Below are 22,169 nucleotides of genomic sequence, written 5' to 3' on the forward strand. Positions count from 1 at the left end.
ATTCCATCCCAACAAATTCCCTTACATCTGAGTACTTCAGATCAAATGCCTAGCTTTTAGTCCTCCCTCCCTTCTTCCCACCTTCCCTCTCATCATGCCTCCCCAATTCCATACTCACAAAACGGAAGCAACTACGGACACTGGGCTCCACATTGCTGCCTCCAAAGGCTGCCACTTCTCCCAGCTGACGGGGCACCTGGATAGCCTCATGAAGCAGGACACCGAGGTGGCGTTGGTCACATTGGCTGCCTGAGTTGGCCACTTGGCTGAAGAGGTCTGCTGGCCCCAGCATAAGTCATGGCCAATCCCGATGCAGGAATGGCCAGAGAATGGTGCGAGGAGAAAGAGCAAAAAAGAAAGACAGGGAAAGAGCACACAGACTTAGCTAATGACTTTTGAAACTGGAATACCTCAAGGTCAATCCCTGATCATCTAGAAGTCCAGGAGTTCTGAAAAGAGCATTCTCTGAGTTCAGAGAGAAAGAGTGAGACAAACACAAAGAGAGAGAGCATCAGAAAGAGGAGAGAGAGAGAGATGAAGACAGAGAGCGAGCTGCGTGTGAGAGCAGTGCCAGACACAGATATGACACTGCTGGGAAAACAGATTCTTGAGAAGCAAGATGAAAGGGTGTGGGGCTCAGGGGTGCCTGAATATGAGCCACAGTAGATCTGCCCTATCGCCTCCTGTTCATGTAGCTCATGAAGTCCGATACTGCAGTAATCTCGCAATTACGCACACAAATGGAAAGAAACACTGGCATGGGTAATCTAAAAAGAGGAGATAATTCAAAGCACTTGATCATCTAAGAAATATCTTTAAGTGATCATGGAGTAGACTATGGTACTTATATTTGAATATGGGTTATATCTGCCCTGTGGGAATTCCCCTAACCCATCCCAACCTTAGAAAACCTCATCCAGACATTCTCATCTGTCTGTTTCATACCTCATACTTCATACTTCAATACACGGAAGTAGATGGCAGAGGGCCTGGGTTTTAGTTCTGGATCCATTACTGACTAGCTTGTAGAACCTTGGGTAAGTCATGAACCTCTCTATGCTGCAGTTTCCTTACTTGTAAATTGAGGATAAATAATCACCTCCGTCCCTCCTCAAAGGAATATTAGAAATAAATAGTATCATAGCTATGAACATGCTTTGAAATGTCTCCTTCCCTGTAAAGTTTTCCCAAACCGCTGTCATCTCTCCTCTGTGATCTGATATAGAACGTATCCTTTGCCATTCAGATTATTCTAATTAGCACTTTAAAAAATGCTTTCTGTGTACTTCTGTCTCCTCCTCTGGACTGTAAACCACTTGAGGCAGGGACCATGTCTAATTGAATCCTTTACTCACCACATTTAGCATAGTGGTCAATACACATTAAGCACTTGACAACTAATGATGCTACTGCAGAAAAGTACAAAATGCTGTACAAAAGATGGAGGATGGAGAGGAAAGCAAAGGTAATATAAACCAGAGAGGTTAAAGACTAAAGAATTACATACTGTTCGCGTCCCAGATATTGGGGATTATTGTGCCCTTCCCATGGGAAGTCTCCAGTAGAATGCGTGACATGGCTTGACCTTCAGAATGGGAGAGGGCTAAGCCTGCTAGGCCATGGGGGAATGAAACTAGAAAGTCCCGGCCATGGGTACCCCAGGATGCCAACTCAGATCCTGGTCAAGTAATTACATCAGATCAGAAGAAGCCAAACCCCTTGGAGTGACACTGGGAATAATAACAGGCCTTAGGCCTATATTAGCCTTAGGCTGTTGTGGGATCTTTGCAATAGCCTAGACCAGGAAGCATTACAGAGTAGCCCTCTGCTGAATCATAAGACCTACCTTCTGCTTATCTCACACCCTTCCTCTTCCCGCCACATGTCTCCCTCCACCCAACTCCACTTCAGACTTGGGAGTTGTACTCACACTGCAGTTTTTCCTTCACTTCTGTGCCACACAGGCATGCAATGCCAGTCTTAAAGGACAATGCCCGCATCTTTCCACTGCGACCACTAGGTTTAAAAGAAGAAACTGAGAACATGAATATATGTAAAGGGTTAACATTTTGGCAGTCATTTCCCTCACAGAGTTGATCCCAGCGGGGTTCTGTGCCAACCATGACCCAAGCTGAGCTGGGTCCAAGTTCACCGTGGGAGAAAGCCCTTCCCACCATACCCACTCCAGCTGTCCCATTGAATTTCATCCTGGAGGCTACCAGGGCTGCGAGCCCTTACCTATCAAAAACATTGAGGAGCCAGTTGAGGCTCATGTCCACACAGAGTGGCACATTGACCAGGATGCCTCTTTCCTCCTCCAGTCGTTCATATAAGGCAGTCAGGCAGTGAATGACCTCCACCACATCCATCACATGCTCACTGGCCTGCAGATCATGCTCATTGAAGATCTCCAGGGCTGTGGTTAAAGTTACCAGGTCCACTGGCAAGGAAAGGAGAGAAGCAGAAAGTATAGCCAAAAGTAGAAGCCCAGAGGCTAGACAAGGAGATAAGGACACCAGCATCACCATATTTGACTCAATCTCCAGAGCAACCATTTGTAAGTATGATACAAGCTTGCCCTTTACCAAGACCCTCATCCCAAGGAGGGGAAAGGCAACAAAAGGCCCCCTAAATTAACTCAAAATGTTTCTATACCCATATATTCTTTGACATCAGCTTCAAGAAGTTGATGGGATGAGTAAACTCACTTCTTCTGTTGTATTAACTCCCAAGGGGTCTAATACCATTTTAAGTGTCTCTGTCTTTACATACATTTCAACTGCAAATAGGTTTGTTTGTCCATGAACCTTGCTCTGAGAACCTAGACACCAGTTATGAAAGCTTGGGTATGCCTGGGTAAACATGACAGACCTCAGGAGGACTTTTTAATTACCCTCAATGCTGAAATAAGCCTAGCCAGACATGCCTGGGCCAGAAAGATTGAATGGACAGTGTCTCTGAGAAAGGCCAGAAGACACATTGTATCTGCAGCCATGCTATCGCCTAACCACTGGACTTTGCTTCAACAGTTCTGCTGCTACATCCAATAACCTCAAAATGGCAAAAGAACACAAGCCCCCAGTGGCTCCAAGCCGTCGACTGGGATACTTCCTGTCATCAAACAGTTGCTTGATTATCCATGTCAGGCAAAGAAGAAGGGACAAGGAAGAGGATAGCTGTGGGTTAATTTGGAAACAAGTCTGTGGCTTGGGGAGAATGGACGGGCCCTGCAAAGAGCAGGTGTCCACAGCCAGCATATCCCAGCCTTTGGCGAGTTCCCACCAAGCCAATCAACAACCCTTGCCAAGGTGAGATGAAAGTGGGAAGCAGCTGACAGATGATGAAGAGCAGGAGAGGGGTGAAGGTCATAAGAGAAGTGCAATGGGAGACTTACAGCGCAGTGCCTTCTGGACTCTGCGTAGCTTCATGGCAGTGCGGTAAGCCGAGAACTTAATGTTGTTCAGATCAGCTGCAAAGAATGGAAAGAGACTCAGATCAGGGAAATGAAAATTAAAACCACAGCAAGATACCATTTTACACCCACCAGATGGGCAAAAAATAAAAGTCTAACAAAGCAAGTGTCAGCAAAGATGTGGATGAATGAGAATTGCTGGTGGAAGAGTGAGCTGATACAATCACCTCAGAAAACAGTTTGGTATTACCTAGTAAAATTGAACATTCACATAGCCTACAACCCAGCCAACTACATATCCTAGAGCAGGGATTTTCACACGTTTTTCCACTAAGACAATAGTAAGAAATTTATTTTACATCACGGTGCAGTATATATACACACATGTGCACATGTATAAATAACTGAATCAAACATTTCAGGAAACAACACCTTACTAGATTTGCTACAGTAAAAACACAACAAAATTAATATCGGTTATGACTCTTGCTAGGGATCTGTTGCACTTTCATATTTCCTAGTCTATTTCAATTTTTTTAAATGCTTGTCACAACACACTGACATGATGTTATGACCCGTAGGCTGGAAAACGTGCACACATGCACCAAAAGACATGGGCAAGAGCTCCTTAGCAGCTCTGTTCTTGTTAGCTCCAAACCAGAAATGACCCAAACGTCCATCAATAGTAGAATAGATGAAGAAACTGTAGTATATACAATGGAATACTCTACAGTAGTGAAAACAAATGAACTATAGTCACATGCATCAACATAGATAAAATTTACAATGTAATCCTGAGTCTCTCTCAGTAGTCAAAGATAAGGTACACAAGGTAAGGTACACAAGAGTCACGCTCATCACAGCCTGGATAGTGTCTCTCAAAGCAGATCTGGTTCACATCTATAGGATAATTCCCTAATGTGATGATAAGATGGTTCAGGGGGAGTGGAGAGCCTCCAGTTGAGGGAGGTGCAGAGGAAAATGGAAGGAAGGCTGCTGGAAAAAAGACAAGGCACTCACTTCCACCCCCACATGCTCGTTGAATGGGATTCCCTTCTATTCTCATAAGACAAAGGCAACTGTATAGATCTTCACCCTATCCAGGAACCTCGCATTCTTACCTAGGGTTTGGTATAACTCAGTCATCTTGGGATGGTCCCAGCATGTGGTCTGAGCCTGGTGGCTACAAACAAAAGCATAAATAGCGGCAGGGTCCACACCATCCTCCACCCCCCACACACGTGCGCGAACCACTCAGTGATAGGTTGAATGCAAGGAGCAGCAGAATCCGAGGGTGAACCCTGAAGATCCCAAGGCACAAAGGTTCACCTTTACCCAGGTAGCATCTTGAGCTCTTGAGATGAGTAGGAGGAAAAACTGGACTGGGTGGATGAATCCCAACAAGTAAGGAGTGACAGGGACGGGTAGAAAAAAAGACAAGCAAGGGAGGGGGTGGGCAGGCGACCGACCCACTTCTGATTCAGACGATCACTCACTTGATGTAGTAGGGAACTTTATTGGGTGAAATTGCTCTTTCCCAGGGAACCTGGACAGAGGCTGGTGAGGGAGAAGAAAAAGAGAAAGAAGTTGGTCACCAATGCTCTTCAGGCCCCGGGCAACTCCCGTGCTCTGTCCTCCCAAATAGGTGGTCAAGCCCAAAAGGGGATGCTTGACTTTCATTGTCAGCTCTTAACAGCCCCTGAGAGTGGGACAAAAACTTCTAATGAACACACTGCTCTCCCTGATGTTAGGGTAAGGGACGGAGAAGAGGTTGTCACTGATACCCTCATGTGCCAGAGATGTGGCAAGGGCATGAACAGGAATACCTGGCCTCGGCCACCCTGACAATCTTCTCCCTGAGCAGGCTGCCATTTCTCTCCATTCAGCTGGAGACAGCTGGAGTACTGCTGTGGATATGAAGCGAATCCTACTTTCCTCATGGGGCTCAAAGCCCTTTCCCAAGAAGGTCAAGCTTTCCAGTCCTGTGGGACAATGGGGAATGGTACTGCCCATTTCTCTCTGGTGATGAACTCTGGAAAAGGATGGCCCTCTCTGGTCCATGTCTTTATCTTCCGGATGTTCCAGGAGAGGCTCAGTTACCTGGCCAATCTCCTCATTGCAGCTTCCCTGGGTAGAAGAGCCCTCTGCATGTATAGCTGCATGCCAGTGATTATAACAGCAATAATTCTAACCTCCATTAACATCGACTGAGTTCCTACTACATGCCAGATACTCTGCTAAATGTTCTGTGTACATATCTAATTGTCATATCTGTATCTTCCCACCATCTTCACTGCTACCACCCTGATCTGGGTCACCATAATCCTGCACCTGGATTATTGCAATATGCTTCCTAACAGGTCTCCCTGCTCCCACTCTTGCCCCCCAACACTCTGACTCTATTAAAACATACGTCAGATTATGTCATCCTTCTGCTCAAACTCCTCCAAAAGTTCTCCATTCCATTCAGAATAAAATCCCAAGTTCTTACCTCTGGGCTCCTGCTACTGTTCTGCCCTCCTGCTCTCTCCCTTCCTTCTTCACTTCTATACCGGCCTCCTTGCTGTTCCTCAGCCATGCCCCTGCCTTAAGGGCCTGGAAGTCACTGTCCCCTCTGTCTGGTATGCTCTTCCCTCAGACATCCACATGGCTCATTCCCTCACCTCCTTGAGGTTTCTGCTCAGTTGATCTCAGTGAGGACTTTCCTGATCACACTATTAAAATCACAACGTTTCTTGGGCCGGCCCCGTGGCTTAGCGGTTAAGTGCGTGCGCTCCGCTACTGGCAGCCTGGGTTCGTATCCCGGGCGCACACCGACACACTGCTTCTCCGGCCATGCTGAGGCCGCGTCCTACATACAGCAACTAGAAGGATGTACAACTATGACATACAACTATCTACTGGGGCTTTGGGGAAAAGCAAGGAGGAGGATTGGCAATAGATGTTAGCTCAGAGCCAGTCTTCCTCAGCAAAAAGAGGAGGATTAGCATGGATGTTAGCTCAGGGCTGATCTTCCTCACAAAAAAAAAAATCACAATGTCTCCTCGCTTAAGTCCAGCACTCCCTATTCACGCCTTCCCTGCTTTATTTTTTTCCATAGCACTTGTCGTCAATTGACCTTATATATATTTTACTTATTTGCTTATGGTCTGGCTTCCCTCACTAGAATGTAAGCTCCACAAGTCTGAGGGCTTTTGTCTATTTTGTTCCTGTTGTAGCCCCAGTGCCTAGAACAGTACCTGGCCCACAGGAGGCCCTCAATAAATACTGCTGAAAAAACAAAGTCATTCAATTCCCATAACCCTATGAGCTAGGTAATATTTGCCCCTCTTTTTTCATATGGGAAAACTGAGGTTCAGAAAGGTTAAGCTATTTTTTTCAAGCTTGCACAGCTATTAAGTCGAGGAGCTATGACTCTGACTGGAGAGCCTGTCCTTTTAACCACTATGCTACACTGCTTTATCCTTACTGCTTCTTGGATGCCAAGGTATACTGGGCTCCCACCAGGCCCCCAAGGGGCAATAGTAGACTCTCTTGGAAGGTGGCTGAGGTTCTGCTAAGTGAAGTGCAGTTTGTCTCACGTACTGGAGAGGAAGTGCTGTGACCCAGGCCCAAAGTCCCGGTGGGCATCCTGGAGCTGCTTAAGCCTCTCGCCAACTGATACCTATGGAAAGAACGAGTAGGAAGTCAGTAGATTCATGCCAGATGTTTAGTATGGGATTTCCAGGTGCCTCCAGGCATCTCTGTGAACTCCCTTATTGGCTGGCTCCTCTCTGGTTCCAGCTCCTCCCACATCACCCAACTCCCAGCCCTCCCACAGCACTCCCAAGCGTCAGAGAAGCGCATCCCTTATTCCAGGCAGCAGTCTTCACCTGCCCCTGTCTACCCTAAGTGCCCACATTTGGACAGGCCCCTCTCAGGTCTTCATTTCAATCACTCCCAGCAGCTTAGAGGTTGAGAAGTCTGTTCCCTGGACCCAAACTCTCTACTATTCCTTTTCCATGTAGATCTCATTTCAATGCCCCTTTACTTCTTTTGGGCCTGGAGAAGTTTTCCCCAAGCCTAGTTATATTGCGGCTCTTCCCCCTGGCTCACTCCAAGCTCCTCTTGTACCTGTAGCTGTTTCCACCGGATATTGATCTGCTCCAGGGCCCGGGAATTCTCCATTGACAAGTGCACGTCAGAAATGGCAAGTTGATGGGCCAGATCATTCACCAACTTCACTCCATCTTTCATGGGGGAGAATTCTTCTTTGAATAGCTGTAGGGCCAGGACCCAAGTCCCACAGTGGACGGAGAGTGGGAAAGAGGAACCATTAGTCATTCACCTTGACTCCTCCCTCTTCACCCAGAGATTTTGTTTCAACAACACAACCTAGGTGCTTGCCTATTAGCGCAACTGAACTAAGGTGTGGGCAGTCACTGTCCTTACCCTCTTCCTTTTCTACCCTCAGAAAACACTAAAGAAAGAGAAGACAGTAGAAGGTCAGAGGAGACTCCAGCTAACCCAGCCCCCAAATCCAGCACATAAACTGAGAGAGGCTCAGTTGTAGTCAGGGCCAGAAATGGAGTCTCAGCAGCAGGAACATTGTCAGGGTTTGGGAGGAGTGTTAGGTCTCAGGTGAGGGGGCCTGCATACCTTAAGAGCCTGGATGTGCTCAGGGAGTGAATCAATGAAGAGATCTCCAATAGGCTCCCAAGTGGCTCGGACTCCCTCAGCCTGGGTCAGAGTAGTGCTTAATTCCTCCATTGCCCCTTGGATCTCCAACAGCTGCTCCAGAGTGCGCTCAATGTGGCGATGCTGGTCCACGCAGCGGGCTGTCAGCTTCTCCCATAGTTCACTGGCCACCGTCGCTTGCTTCCACACAAAGCGGCTAAGATTCTGGATCCGCTGTCTGGGAGAGGTATCTGCAAGGGCAGGCAGGAAGTCAGGTCAGGCCAACCAGGCAGTGGCAGCCCAGGGAAAGACAGAGACAAAAACAGCCCTTTGTCAAAGGGCATGTATGTGCGTGTGTGTGTGCGTGCGTGCACGTGTGTGTGCATGTGCATTTGTGTGTATATTCATACACACAAATACACATTTTTCCATGGTTGAGCTCCTTTTGTACATCCAAGTTTTTTTTAAAATTAAACTTTTTATTTTGAGATAATTGTAGATTCACACGCTGTTGTAAGAAATAATACAGAGATCTCATGTACCCTTTACTCAGTTTCCCCAAATGGTAACATCTTGCAAAATATAGTACAATATCACAACCAGGATATTGACATTGATGCAATCCATCAATTTCATTGAGTTCCCCAATTTTACTTGTACTCATTGTGTGTGTGTATTTAGTTCTATGCGATTTTATCACATGTGTAGGTTCAAGGTTCCACCACCACAGTCGAGAGACCATACTGGTATTTTCTTACTATATCATGAGAATTTCCTCATATTCTTAAAAAACGGGCAAGGTAAATAGTGAGTAAAGTATTTTAAGAGGCGCAGTGAGGCAAATCATCCAGGATCCTATCCACGTGACCCTGGACTGCAGTTTTGCATTAGTGTGTGCTGCCCACTTCCATACAAAGAAGGGAGACATTTTATGAAGACCCAGCCCAGGAGAGGTTAGTATAACATGCCCAGCTTCTCTACCTAGGCTCCTAAATTGTAGCTTTCCTCTTCCTCCCTCAGACCTCCCCTCAGAAGTAGATTCAGAGCCCCCAGACTCCAGGCTCATTGAAATTATCCTGCTCTCTCTTGGGCTTGTCCTATCTGAAGCCCATTGGGCAGTAAACTGAGTACTAGCCCTCCTACTGAGGGGATCGAGGTGAACTGAGAGGGTCAACAGCATTGACAAAGGACTCAATTAAGGAAAGGTCTTTCCAGGCTATTCATAGCCAATCTCAGAGGGGTGAAGACTCTTTCTGGAGAAGAGGGCTTGCTGGGCCACCACTCAGACTTAATCACCGTGGATCCCAACCCTGCTGCCTTATTTGAGCCTAGGCCTAGAGTGGCCCACTCCATTGAGCGAAGGGGCCAGAAGTCACCAGGGTCAGCATCAAAAAGCCACAATCAATTTTCTTCTCAAATGTCATCACCTAACTTTTTAGATTTTAAAAAAGTATTTTCATTTGTTGGTTGATTAGAGCATTGCCACATATCTCTCTACGTTGGAATAAAGCAGCATGTTTTTAAAGGACATACTACTACTTTTATTCCCTTCAATGCATTTGAGTCTTTTGTTTTTTCCTTTTTGTGCCTCATTGGAAGGCCACACATGTTACTCCAGAGAGCCACATACAACTTTGGGCCACACGCTCGTTCTGCTCCAAGCTCTGTTCTCTTTGCTTTTCCTTGCAGTATGAATCTTGCTCCTCCTTAACTCTGGACTCCTAGGAGAAAACTATCCTTCTAGATAACAGCCAAGAAAATGAGTTTGGGGAGGGCAGGAAGGTTCATAGCTCAAGAAGAAGGGGAAAGAGAAAAAGACCACCCACCTTTGCTCTCAGAACGAGGCTCTTCTAATTCCTCAAATGGGTGCTGGGACAGGAAGGCCTGAGCTGACTCCAGTACAGAGTAGATATAGGGGCCCCGAGACTTGACATCTTCCATAAAGGCCTGTAAGGTTTAGCAACACGGTCGACAGGGAAGGACAGTCTTTCAATTGCTTTAAATTCCATCCTGTAATTGACAACCTTCCTTCTCCTCAGTGCAACCTGATCCTTTGGCAATGTCATGTATCTTTGGGCTACCCAGACAAAAAGAGGTGCAGTCCCCCCTATAGGCAGAAGAATAAGTCTGACACTGGAAGGTCTATTTAGTATGAAATGGGCCTGACTATGCCACAAGGTAGAGAGAAACATGGGAATTTGGGGTTGGGAATCTTGGTTCTCTGGAAGATTCAGCAAGTCTCCTGTAAGGGGCTTAGAGACATCAAAACCAGGATGGGCAGGACTTATATTAAAATTTTAATTAATTTTTTTGTTGAAATATACACAGAGGAGAGTACACAAATCAAAAGTGTACAGATCAATGAATTTCCATAAGTGATTTCATCTCTGTAACCAGTACTGAGATGAAGAAACAGAACTCCACTAGCATTCTGGAAGGCCCACTCACGCCATGGCTCCTTCTAGTCACTATCTCATCCTTCTCTCCAGCAAGGTAACTACTATCCTGACTTGTAACACCACTGATTAGTTTTGCCCATTTTTGAAGTTTATATAAATGGAATCATACAGTATGTACTCATTTTGTATCTGGCTTTTTTTCATTCAACATACTGTCTTTAAAGATTCATCCATGCTGTGGCACGCAGTAATAGTTTGTTTATTTTCTTGCTGTATTGTATTCCATTCTGTATTCATTTGTTAAATTGAGATATAATTGACATATAACATTGTGTGAGTTTAAGGTGTACAATATATTAATTTGATACATTTATATTGCAATGTGATTGCCATTGCAGCATTAGCTAACACCTGTGTCACATCACATAATTGTCATTTCTTCCAGTGCATTCCGTAGTCGTTTTTAAGAAACATCTGCTGTTATTTTCTGTTTACAGAGGTAATATACATCTCAGAAATCTTAGAAATTTCAGAAAAGTATGAAGAAAATTAAAAAGAACTCTAACTTCATCACCTATAGTTTATCAATGTGAACATTTTGATATAGTTCATTCTATTTTTTTTTTCTGAGGAAGATTAGCCTGAGCTAACATCTGTGCCAATCTTCCCCTACTACATATGTGGGTCACCACCACAGCGTGGCTGACAAGTGGTGTAGGTCCACACCCGGGATCCAAACCAGCGAACCTGGGCTGCTGAAGCAGAGTGGGTGGAACTTTAACCACTATGCCATGAGGCGGGCCCCAGTTCCTTCTATGTTTTTATACGTGTGTATACATATACACACACATCTATGTAGATTTTTATACAGTTGAGATCCACTTGTACATAGTTTCGCATCCTGTGCTTTTTCATTTAATATCATATTATGTCCATTAAAAATTAGGTCAGGATTTTAAGAGAGGCCAATATTTGATAAAAGGAATAGAAAGGAAAGGTTTGACTTACTCTGTGGAGTGCTATCCACAGACCTGTAGGACTGCATACAGCTTCCTGTTACTTTAAGTGTCTAAGCAGAGGCTGGGTGTCTGTCAGGGTATTGCAGAAGGGAGCCTTTCCCGACTGAGAGGCTACACATCCCAGCCTCCATAATTCTAACCTACCGCGTGTGTCTCCTTCTCCTGTTGTACCAGGGCCACATCCCCTCGTAGGGGCAGCTGAGCTGATAATTCCTCATCCTTTTGGCTGAGCCAGTCAATAATATCTTGGAGAGGGAGCTGAAGCTTTCCACTGTGGTCTGAGAAGGCCTCTAGGCGAGCACTGCAAACAATGAGTAAGATCAGTGATTTTCAATCTTCATTTTAGTGGCAAAACATTTTTTTTCCCAAACGAATATTTATGTGGAACCTTAATATACACAGTCATCCCTCGGTATGCACGGGGGATTGGTTCCAGGACCCCCAGGGATACCAAAATCCACAGATGCTCAAGTCCTTTATATAAAATGGTGCAGTATTTGCATATAACCTATGCACATCCTCTCATATACTCTAAATCATCTCTAGATTACTTATAATACCTAATACAATGTAAATGCTATATAAATAGTTGTTATATTGTATTGTTTAGGGGAATAATGACAAGAAAAAAAGTCTGAAAGTGTTAGGTATAAATAGGCCTTTCGATCCACGGTTGGTTGAATCTGCGGATGCAGAACCTTGGGCTACAGAGGGCCGACTAAACAGATTAAAGAGGTGCTGCTCTGGTTGAAGTGGGTGGAGGCCAGGAGTCTTCCCTCTTACCCACCCACAGAGGCTCCTGAGGCACCTCTGCATGGAGCGCGGTACTAAAACACTTTGTGGAGGTCAGTTGAGTTGGGTATCCAGCATCAGGCTGGGAAGGGTAGGAAACTGACCAAGGGCATTAGAGGTGACAGTGTCTGGTTGCCCTCTTGCCCTGGAGGAACTCAAGTCATGCCAAACTGCTCATGCACAAAGGCTTCTCAGGGCCTGCCCTCTGAGCAGGAGAGGATGCAGTAAGTGGAAAGGGCAAGTCAGGTGGTTGAGTGTGGGCACCCACATGTATGACAACGCACACAAATATAAGTAGCCCAAGGGTCCCAAAGGATGATAGCAACATAGGCTAGAAGTTTGACATATGGAAGGAGAAAAATGTATACAGTATAATCATCTCTGTCTGCCTCCCCCTACAAATGAACCATGAGCTGAGGTCCAAGTGCTAGGAAGCTGGAGGCCAGCCCATGGGCTATGTGCAGCCATCAAGCCCATTCCCCTTAGCAGACAATAATAACTATTCATTGCCTCCTTACCACCTGAGCCAAGCCCTTTACCTAAATTTTTGCTTCTACTAATTCTCAGAGCAACTTTTTGAGATTGGCACTACTGTTGCCGAGAGAGGTTAAGTAATTTGCCCAAGGTCACACAGTTAAGTTACTGGTAGAGCTATGATTTGAACTCAGGTTTGTCTGACTCCAGAGCCTGCGTTCTTTCAATTTCTCCACACTGCCTCATTGCCACCAGAGTCCACCAGAAGCCAGGAGTTTGGTCTTTGATGATAGGGAGTGGAGAGAAAAAGAGTGTGGCGAGGGGGGGACGGGGTTAGGCAGGGGCATGGGGGAAGAGGAACAACTCCTATAGAAATTGCCTTAAGGGCCGGCCCGTGGCTTAGCGGTTAAGTGCGCGCGCTCCGCTGCTGGCGGCCCGGGTTCGGATCCTGGGCGAGCACGGATGCACCGCTTCTCCGGCCATGTTGGGGCCGCGTCCCACATACAGTGACTAGAAGGATGTGCAACTATGACATACAACTATCTACTGGGGCTTTGGGGGGAAAATAAATAAATAAATAAAATTATAAAAAAAAAATACTGCTCTCTAAAAAAAAAAAAGAAAAAGAAATTGCCTTCAGGGGCCAGCCCATGGCTTACGGGTTAAGCGCGCACGCTCCGCTGCTGGAGGCCCGGGTTCAGATCCCGGGCGCGCACTGACGCACCGCTTGTTAAGCCATGCGGCGTCCCATGTAAAGTGGAGGAAGATGGGCACAGAGGTTAGCCCAGGGCAGGTCTTCCTCAGCAAAAAAGGAGGAGGATTGGCATGGATGTTAGCTCAGGGCTGATCTTCCTCAAAAAAAAAAAAATTGTTAAAAAAAAAAAAGAAAGAAATTGCCTTCAGGCTCTTACTGATTTGCCCTCAGTTTGGGGAGGAATAAGTGGGCTGATAACCAATGGATGGGAGTAGAGAGATAAAAGGATAGGAAAGAGAGCAGATGAGATCTACCAAGATGGAGGACAGTTATGAGAAGAAGAGAGGGGAGTAATCCTATCCTTCATTTATACATCAGTGCTTTGAAGTCAGAAAGTATTTTCCTATCTTATTTGAATGCCTATGACATCATGAGGTAGTTAGGACAGGTGTTATTCCTCCACTCATTTTTTTTTCTTAAAATAAATCCAAAAATAAGTGGAAGTTAAAATTCAGATAACTCAAACCACTTAGCCAAGGTGACACAGATACTTAAAACTGGGGCTCAAATCCAAGTCTCCTGACTTCTGACCCAGGGTTCTTTCCCCGGTGCCAGAGAAGGAAAGAAGTGGGTGGTGAGGCTGACGAGAAGGAGACGCACAGGCTGAGAGGAGAATGATGAGCTGCAGCAGCAAGAGGAGCCCAACACTGTCTGAGCCAATTCCTGCAGGCCCGTTTCAAGGGGCCAGGCCTTACCGGAGGTTGTGAGACTTCTTTTTGATTTCATTCCAACACAGATTCATGGCTGGTGGTTCCAGGGGTCCAGTGGCACCAACAGACCCGTTGAACAGCTTTGGGCTTAGACAGGAAAACCCAGCACCATCCTGAGGAGGCGCAGGGGTGGTGGCAGCAGCTCTAACCTGGACAGAAATACAGACATCCTGCAATCGCTGGAGTGCAGGTCTGCACCCTGGTCTGCACCAAGCCAAGGTGAGACGAGTGTGAACAAGGGGAGAGAAGGGCTTGTCCCACGGTGTGTTCAGTGGGAAGGAGGGGGCCGAGATAAAAGAAGACTCTTTGGCTCTGTTCATTGCAAGGTCCTCTCTTGGCACAGGTCGGTCACATATAAGTGCTGACTACTATCATTATCAGTCTTATTGTTGTAAATTCTGCCAGGACTTTTGCCCAGATGAGATCCTGGAAGTACTTGCATTAGGCAAGAGCTGCTCACAATTGCCCAAACACTGGCAACCATAACGTTCAAGGTGAGCTGCAGGGTCCCACAGTTTACCCAACCTTCTGGAAAAGAAAGCTGAGGGGTCATCCCATAAAGATTCAGAGAGAAATCAGACCAGCCAGAGAGCTATCAGTGGAGATGTCCTACTTCCCAGATGAATCTAGGCCTTGGTGTCCCCTCTCCCTCTTTCCCACTAGCATTTCCCACCACAGTCGGGAAGCCTGAAAATAATCCTAAAGAGGACTGCTCATCTTCCACGGGTTGAGAAAGGGCTACAGCAGCGTTTTGGATCCTGATCTCCAAAGGACTCTGACCAGAGTCGGCAGCTAAGGTGACCAACCGTGGAGCCTGCCACAGTCTCACCTTGGGCCCTCAAGCTCAGAGCCCATCACTTGCTCGTGGGGTGTTGTAGGGTTTAGGGGAATGAGAGTTGTGCCAAATAGCCCTTAAGAAGTTAGCTACCTCCAACACAGTGCCAGGACTGCCCAGCCAGGGTCAGTAGGAGGTGGAGGGAAGGAGAGTGTGGAAGAGGAAATCTCAGCCTGTGTTTCTCCACCCAGGGGAAACCCACCTGCTTGCCTGCTTGTCTACCTGCTCGCCTTCTGTGGAAAGGACAGGGTCCTGCTGGGGGACGAGACTCCTCTAGTCTCCCTTTCCCCCCAAACTATACTTCCTCCCCACAAGATGCTCCAGGCAATTTACAAAACCAATCATCCCATTAAAACCACAGCTCCCAGCCACATATTGAAGGGAAGTGAGGGAGCAGCCAGGCTCTGGGGCAAAACTCTAAACTCAGTCACTCTGTGTCCCCGTGAGCTGACCCTACCTGTGCTGCCTGGGGACTCCGTTGCAGGATTGGGCAGCTCCATGATTATCCCTCAGCACGAATCTGGACTCAGTGCCTGGTGAGCTGCAGGCAGAGTCCTGACAGGCTCTGAGCAGGCTCCCTGAGGGAGAGCAGGCAGAGCACTGAGCCAGGCCAGGAGGCGGGAGCTGTCACCCTGTTTGTTTACTGACCCCCCAGGAATCTGGAGGGGGCGGCCATGTCAGGGCTCAGCCCGTGAATCAGAGCTTTGTCCCTGGGGAATTCCGGCTTGCTCCCAACTGGGCCCGCCACACCGGGGCCAGGAGAGCCCTCCCAGGCTGGTGAGGATGGCGGGAGTGGGACTGGGCATTCCATGGTGCTGAGGAGGGGCCTGTAGAGGGTAGCTTCTGTTCATTTATTTTCCCTTTCCATGGAAGACACAAAGGACTCACTCTGACTCTGGGCCCACCCCTCCCTTGAGGTGGAGGAAAGGAACAGACCACTTTGGTGACAAATCTCTGGTAAGCAATTTCCTCAAGGCCTAGCAGGAGGATGGGCTTGAAAATAAGCCTTGTCCTGGCTAAGTAAGTGTCCTCAGAGGCAGTGAGGAATGCATGTGGCACACCTGGGGACAGAGCCATGGGTTAGCAGGATCAGGAAGCTGGGCAGCAGAAGATTCATCCGAGCCCACTGTGAAAAAAAGGGGGTGCTCTGCCCTGCCTTGGGGAGGCAGAGACGGGTGGAGGGAGAGTCATATCCCCACAGACCTCTCACTGCACTCTAAGGCCAGGGGAAATGGATGGTCCAATCCCCTTGGACCTCTGCAGGGGAGGGAGAGGGCAAATTGGAGCCCAGTAGCTCCGTGCGGGGGTCCAGTGCCAAGGAGGCTCCTGTGCCCTGCCTGTGCTGCCCTGGTCCACTGGCCTAAGCGGCAAGGCCCCTTCTGGAAGTGACTACTCTTTTCCTTCTCCAGCAGACTTGCCTGGGTAAAGGTTAACATTCCTGAGCTGGGCTCCCGCCCTCAGCACTGAGAGAAAACACTTCATTTTTACCAAAAAGGGTTCTGTTCCCATCCTCATTTATCTCCCACAGAGTCTTCTGGGCTTTCCACAGTTCCACATTGTTTCCATGCTGAGGCCCACCTACAGGAATAGTTGGAGCAGCTGCCTGCCCCTTTCTGGGGGTCTGAGGTGGAGCCATCTGGGGTGGATGGGGGATGGCAGGGGATGGCAGGCCAAGAGCAGGGAGTGGCTCTAGCTCTGGGTCGCAGCTTTGCTTATGCTGGGATAATTGGGCTCAAGCCAGTCTCACAGAGTCCCCTGGACTAGGAATGCCCCAGAGTTAGAAATGGTCCCTTGTGACCCAGCCACAATCAAGTTGTCCTTGTTCTGAGGAAAGCGCCCATGATGAGCTGGGCTCCACCCACGTTAGCCTTTCATTCCCTCCAGCCTTCTTCTTAGTGTCCTAACTCCCCACTTGGCTCCGTCACCCTGTTCTCCCCTCCTAGTTCCCCTTTGTACTCACAAGTCCCCCTAGCAGAGCCAGGCTCACAGTAGGCAAATAACGAATAGTAACTGTTTTCTTTCCCTATCAACGGCCTTCTACTTCTGGCTTTTGTGGCCAAGATGTTGGCGTCTCACCCCCATTCCCCACAGGGCTCTCTCTTTATCTCTTGAAACTTCTAAGACAAAGTCAAGGCCATAAGGAAGGAAGAGAAGAAACTGGACAGCGGCAGAAGAGAGGGGTTGGTCTCATCATTCTTAATCACAAAATGAAGCCCTCAGGTCCCTCTGCCTAGGTGGTGAAGCTTGGAGGGGGGTGGACAATGAGCAGGGAAAGGCCTTTGGAAGGGCCCAGGCTTCTCAATCCCTCGATCCTGTGAAAGTCCCACTCTGGCGAAGGGGTAGGTGCACTGGGGAGCTCTAAGTTGACGCTGGCCTTAAGAATATGTTAGAGACAGCGATTTCTCTCTGGCTAGATGTGGGAAAACAGCTCAGGAGGACCAGGATCTTATGCTTCTCTAGACCTTGACTTTTTCTCATTATTCTCCCCAAAATGGGCTCACCAGCATCCACATTCTCCATCCCTCTTGCCTTTCTCTCTTCCTTTCCCCTCCCTGTATATTCAGTTGCTGTCTGCACCCCCAGCAGCAACTCAGCACCACAGCCCATCTATGAGATACTAGGAGACATAGTACTTTCTCACCCCCCATGGCCTCTGGACCCTAAAGCATTGTAGGGCAAGCCAAAGTATGCTTATGCTTCTCCCTTGTCCAGTCAACTTTTCCGTGGACCTCCCTTCTTGTCAGGAAAGGGGGATGCCCTCTCAGGATTACTGCCTTTCACAGATCCTCTGCCCACCTACCAACATACACAGTCAGGCACACACAGCACCCCCACTCCACTCCTAAGGGAGGAGAGGGAGAGGAGGGGAAGATATGAATCTCAGGGGATTCTTGGTGGGGCTGAGCCAGGAGCTATAATAAGACTAAGGACTTAAGAGGAAGAGCTGATGGAAGGAGAGAGAACACTCTACAGATGCAGAATATGAGGCATGCCACAGAGAAACCAAGGCAAAGGAAGGTCCTACCTTGTCCTAGGCTCTGCCCTGAAGGATCATGCTTTTCTGGGACCTCCCGTGGGAGGTTAACATGGAACCAGTCCCCTTCGGCCATTGTGGGCCCTTTGGCTTGCTCAGCCCAACACAATTCCTTGCCTCATGCCCCCCACAAAAGGCCTCATGAATGACAAGAGATGAGCCAGGAGGCCCCATGCTATTCAAGGGGTTTCATGTCTGTGGAGAGTGCCCCTGAACCTTAGGAAGCATGGACACCCACAAGAACACACACAGATTCTGTGTCCACCTTTTTCCACAGGCCTTTGTCTTGTTATGGGCATCTTACCTGAGGCTGGGGGCAGGCGCTTTGGAGGCTGCTGCTGTGACGGAACTGGTCAGCTGCCTGCCACTCATGACATCGTGGGAGGGTGTAAGGGCATCCCTGCATGACCATAGGTTGCATCAGAACCAAGGCTCATGGGGGGGTGAGGATGGGCAGTGCACTGACCTTTGAGCATAAGCACCTGGAAGAGTAACAGGGAGAGATTTAGAGTCAAGACCTAGAAAAGCCTATGAATCCAGCACTTACCCAGAGGTGACTTGACCAGTTACGTAAATAAGTATTCAAAGCTTAACTACCCAATAGTTCTCCCAGGTCACTATGTACCGGAAAAGACTTTCTGTATTGATGAAGGAAGTATTTATTGTTTATCTATTGTGCTTTGGGCTAGAGACACAAAGATGATTTGGTGTTTGAGATCTCACAGCCTGGGGATGGAGGTCGGGGAGATGGGGGGAGCAGTCATGTAAGCTGATAATTATATAACAAAATGTTTATGTGGCAAATGCTATAATTGAGGTTTGACCAGAAGGTTAGGAGAGCACAGAGTGGGGAACAACTAGCTCTATCTGAGGACATGCAAAGATTTCAGAGAGACTGCATTTGAGATGAGTCTTGAAGGATGAGTAGGTGTTTGCCTATGCAAAGAAGGGGAGAAAGGGAGAAGGGCATTCCCAGCAGAGGGACCCACCTGTGCAAAGGTGGATGTTACAAAAAAGCATAGCATGTTCAGAGAACAGTAAGTTCAGTATGGCTAGAGTTTGCTAGAGTTTAGGAGGTACAGAAATGAAAAAGACATAGTGCCTGCCCCTGAGGAGTTCACATACAGAGAGAGTAAACATGGGAAAAATCAAGCCATAAAGTGTTACTTGCATTAATAATAAAAGTATTTATGGGATGGAGAGAAGGGATAAATAAGGTGAGTTCTACTTGGTCATGTCAAGAAAAGTTTCCCTAGAGGAAATATACTTGAGGTGAGTCATGAAAGAGAAATCGAATTGTCATTAGGCAGAGAAGATAAAACAAAAAAGAACATTCCAAACAGCAGGAAAATAAAATGTATGGTGTGATCAGAGTACAAGGTAGGTGCCTTGTGGGGAGTAGCAGACAAGGCTGGAAAATGAGGCTGTGGCCAGATCGGGCCATGCCTTGAATGACAAGCAGAGGATTCTAGGCTTTATCTTATAGACACTGAAGCACTGAAATTTTAAGCAGGGGAGTGACACAGCCAGATTTGCATTTTAGAAAGAGCCCTCTGGCTGCTTTGTGGAGTGATTCTCCCAGGGGAAGAACCCATTGAAAAGCTGTTATAATAGGCAGGCAGTTGCAGCGAGGATGGAGCAGAGAGCATGGCTTTCAGATACACTGAAGAGGTGAAATACCTTGGGCTCGGTGATCAATTGGATGCGAAGGGTGAGGGAGGTGAAGGAGTCAAAGATTTCTAATTTGGGAGCTGGGTGGATAATGTTGCCAACAGCAAGAGAGAGAAGACAGGAGAAGGAGCGAATATGGTGTGGTAGGGGATGAGGGCAGTGTTCCATAATAAGCTATGCTTGAGACATATTCAGCTTTAGACGTCAGGAGGTAAGCTTAGAAAAGGAAGATATGAGTGAAAAAGTTAGATGTACAAACCAATTGACAGTTTAGTGAATGAACACAAGAGCAATGAGAATGGGTGGCAAAAACAATGCTTGCAAATGATAGAAGTGATATCTTTTAGTGCTGGGAAAAGACATGCAAACCTTGATCCAAAGGGCAGGAAGTGAGCATCTTTGGTTACTGATGCTGATGATTAAATAGCCACCACTTTTAGTCTCTATTTCAGTGGTTCCCAACATTTTGGGTATAAGGCCACTTAAGATTAAAAAAAAAAATCTCACTTCACCCACTCACACCTACAATAGTAGCTGTACTTTTAGTACTTAAAGAGTGAGAAAAACACTTATACATTTAAAGATCTGTGGACTCCTTGCAGTAAGTACCTTTCCCTCTTCCTCAAGGGTCCATGATCCAAAGATTGGGGACTATTACAGATCACGCAGGTGCAAGAATTTATGGTCTAAAGGACACTTTATTGTAGTCAAAGTCCCTAGAGAACACAGCTACGTAGCTCCTCATCTCCAAAGAGATTTCCCAAAGAATGGTTGAAAAGATGGCTCCCCTCTGGTCCAACAACAACATAAAAGAATTAGTAACTCAGATAAAAAATGAAGTATTGCTATGGGCGTGCTATAAGCATGAAGGCTTGATTTGAGACCTCTTTTTATATTAACATTTTTATTTTTGCTGATTACTCAAGTAATGAGTGTTCTTTATAGAAAAACTGGAAAATATAAAAAATCATAAGGATGAAAATAAAAATAACCTACAATACTACCACCCAGAGATAACCATTACTAATAGGTATAAAGCCTTATAATAGTTTTTCTAAGAAAAATATATACACACACTTTTAAAATAGAAATGTCATCATATGATAGACATCATTTTGTATTGTGCTTTTTTCATTTGCCGTTTATATCATGATCATTTTAGAATGTCACTAACTCTTCCTCTAAACCATGATTTCTAATGGCTGCAAAGGTGATAGAGCGCTATGGTTGAGGTCATGAGCTTTGGCATCAGACAGACCCAGAGTCAAATCCACACTATTCAACCTATTAGCAGTGTGGCCTGGCACAAGTTAATCTCTCTGAGTTTCAGTGTCCTCATCTGCAAAACGGGGATGACAATGATACTGCCCTCATAGAATTGGTCTAATGATTAAAATTAATAATGTATTTAAATAACTGAGCACGAACTGAATAAATTGTGGTTTTACCAATAAAAAAAAAAAAAATAAAAATAACTGAGCACGGTGTCTGGCAATAGTACACTGCTCAATAAATGTTAGCTGTAATCATTGTTGTATACTATTCCATTGAATGCATATACCATAATTTATCTTAACAGTTAGACATAAGTCACACTGCAAGGAACAGCTGTGTGCATATTTGTGATTCTTTCCTTAGGATAATTTCCTAGAAGGGAGAATTCCTGGATCAAAGAGTACGAACCAATTTCAGGCTTGTGATGCATACTTCTAAATTGTCCTAGAAAAAAAGTTAGACTGCTTTATACTACCAACAGCAATGTAGAGAGTGCCAGTTTCCCAGCACACTTGCCAACAGTGAGTATTCTTATTTTTAAAATATCTTTGCCAATTTTGTAAGTGAAGATGGCATCTTGAGAATTACTTTGTAGTTCCTTAATTACTAAAGATGCTCAACTTTTCTCCTACATTTTTAGTGGCCAGTTATATTTCTTCTTTTATGAACTGTCTCTTTTTCTCTTTTGAGGTTCACCTCTCTACAGATTACCTTCCTTCCTTCCCATTCCTCTACTGACCTGACGTCAACTTGATGCCTCACAAAACAAAAATAAAACAAACCCAGGAGTCAGAGAATTCAGATCTTCTAATCCCAATGCAGGCAAGAAAAGGAATAAACTCCTTTGGGTCCTAGCATGACTATCCTCTACTATTTTCAGACTTTGCCACCGACTGTGATCTCAAGTCATTTCACCACTCTAGATGCTGGTTTGCTAACCTATAAAATGTGAATGTTTAAGAGTTGTCACGCATAACACTAGCATTCCCTGTATTTGTATAGCATGCTTTTGCAGCCTGCTGTACTGTCTCTCCTGATCCTCAGTGCACCCTGGTAAGGTTGGCCCAGCCAGAATTATGATCCCATCTGACAGATGAAAATGCTGAGACACAAACGAACCAGGGCCTCCTGACTCTTT

At 46.4% G+C, this 22,169-nt stretch overlaps 1 protein-coding gene across 4 annotated transcripts in view; it reads right to left on the reverse strand.

Moving 5' to 3' along the window:
• The window catches only part of DRP2 (dystrophin related protein 2), a 40,748-nt gene that overhangs the window by 10,762 nt on the left and 7,817 nt on the right, over positions 1 to 22,169 (reverse strand). For all 4 annotated transcript variants that reach the window (XM_014795712.2, XM_087427254.1, XM_087427255.1 and 1 more), the window contains 13 exons: positions 18,390 to 18,567; positions 14,202 to 14,365; positions 11,631 to 11,787; positions 9,895 to 10,015; positions 8,051 to 8,319; positions 7,526 to 7,672; positions 6,998 to 7,076; positions 4,909 to 4,969; positions 4,534 to 4,595; positions 3,395 to 3,469; positions 2,239 to 2,440; positions 1,931 to 2,016; positions 119 to 276 (listed from right to left, as the gene is read on the reverse strand). In XM_014795712.2, coding sequence (XP_014651198.1) covers positions 119 to 276; positions 1,931 to 2,016; positions 2,239 to 2,440; positions 3,395 to 3,469; positions 4,534 to 4,595; positions 4,909 to 4,969; positions 6,998 to 7,076; positions 7,526 to 7,672; positions 8,051 to 8,319; positions 9,895 to 10,015; positions 11,631 to 11,787; positions 14,202 to 14,365; positions 18,390 to 18,506 — 1,698 coding nt within the window. In that variant the 5' untranslated portion in view covers positions 18,507 to 18,567. The remainder of the gene's footprint in view (positions 1 to 118; positions 277 to 1,930; positions 2,017 to 2,238; positions 2,441 to 3,394; positions 3,470 to 4,533; positions 4,596 to 4,908; positions 4,970 to 6,997; positions 7,077 to 7,525; positions 7,673 to 8,050; positions 8,320 to 9,894; positions 10,016 to 11,630; positions 11,788 to 14,201; positions 14,366 to 18,389; positions 18,568 to 22,169) is intronic.

Source organism: Ceratotherium simum, chromosome X (assembly GCF_057802395.1).
Source record: "Ceratotherium simum simum isolate JZ-2026a chromosome X, ASM5780239v1, whole genome shotgun sequence".
Classification (NCBI taxonomy): Eukaryota; Metazoa; Chordata; class Mammalia; order Perissodactyla; family Rhinocerotidae; genus Ceratotherium; species Ceratotherium simum.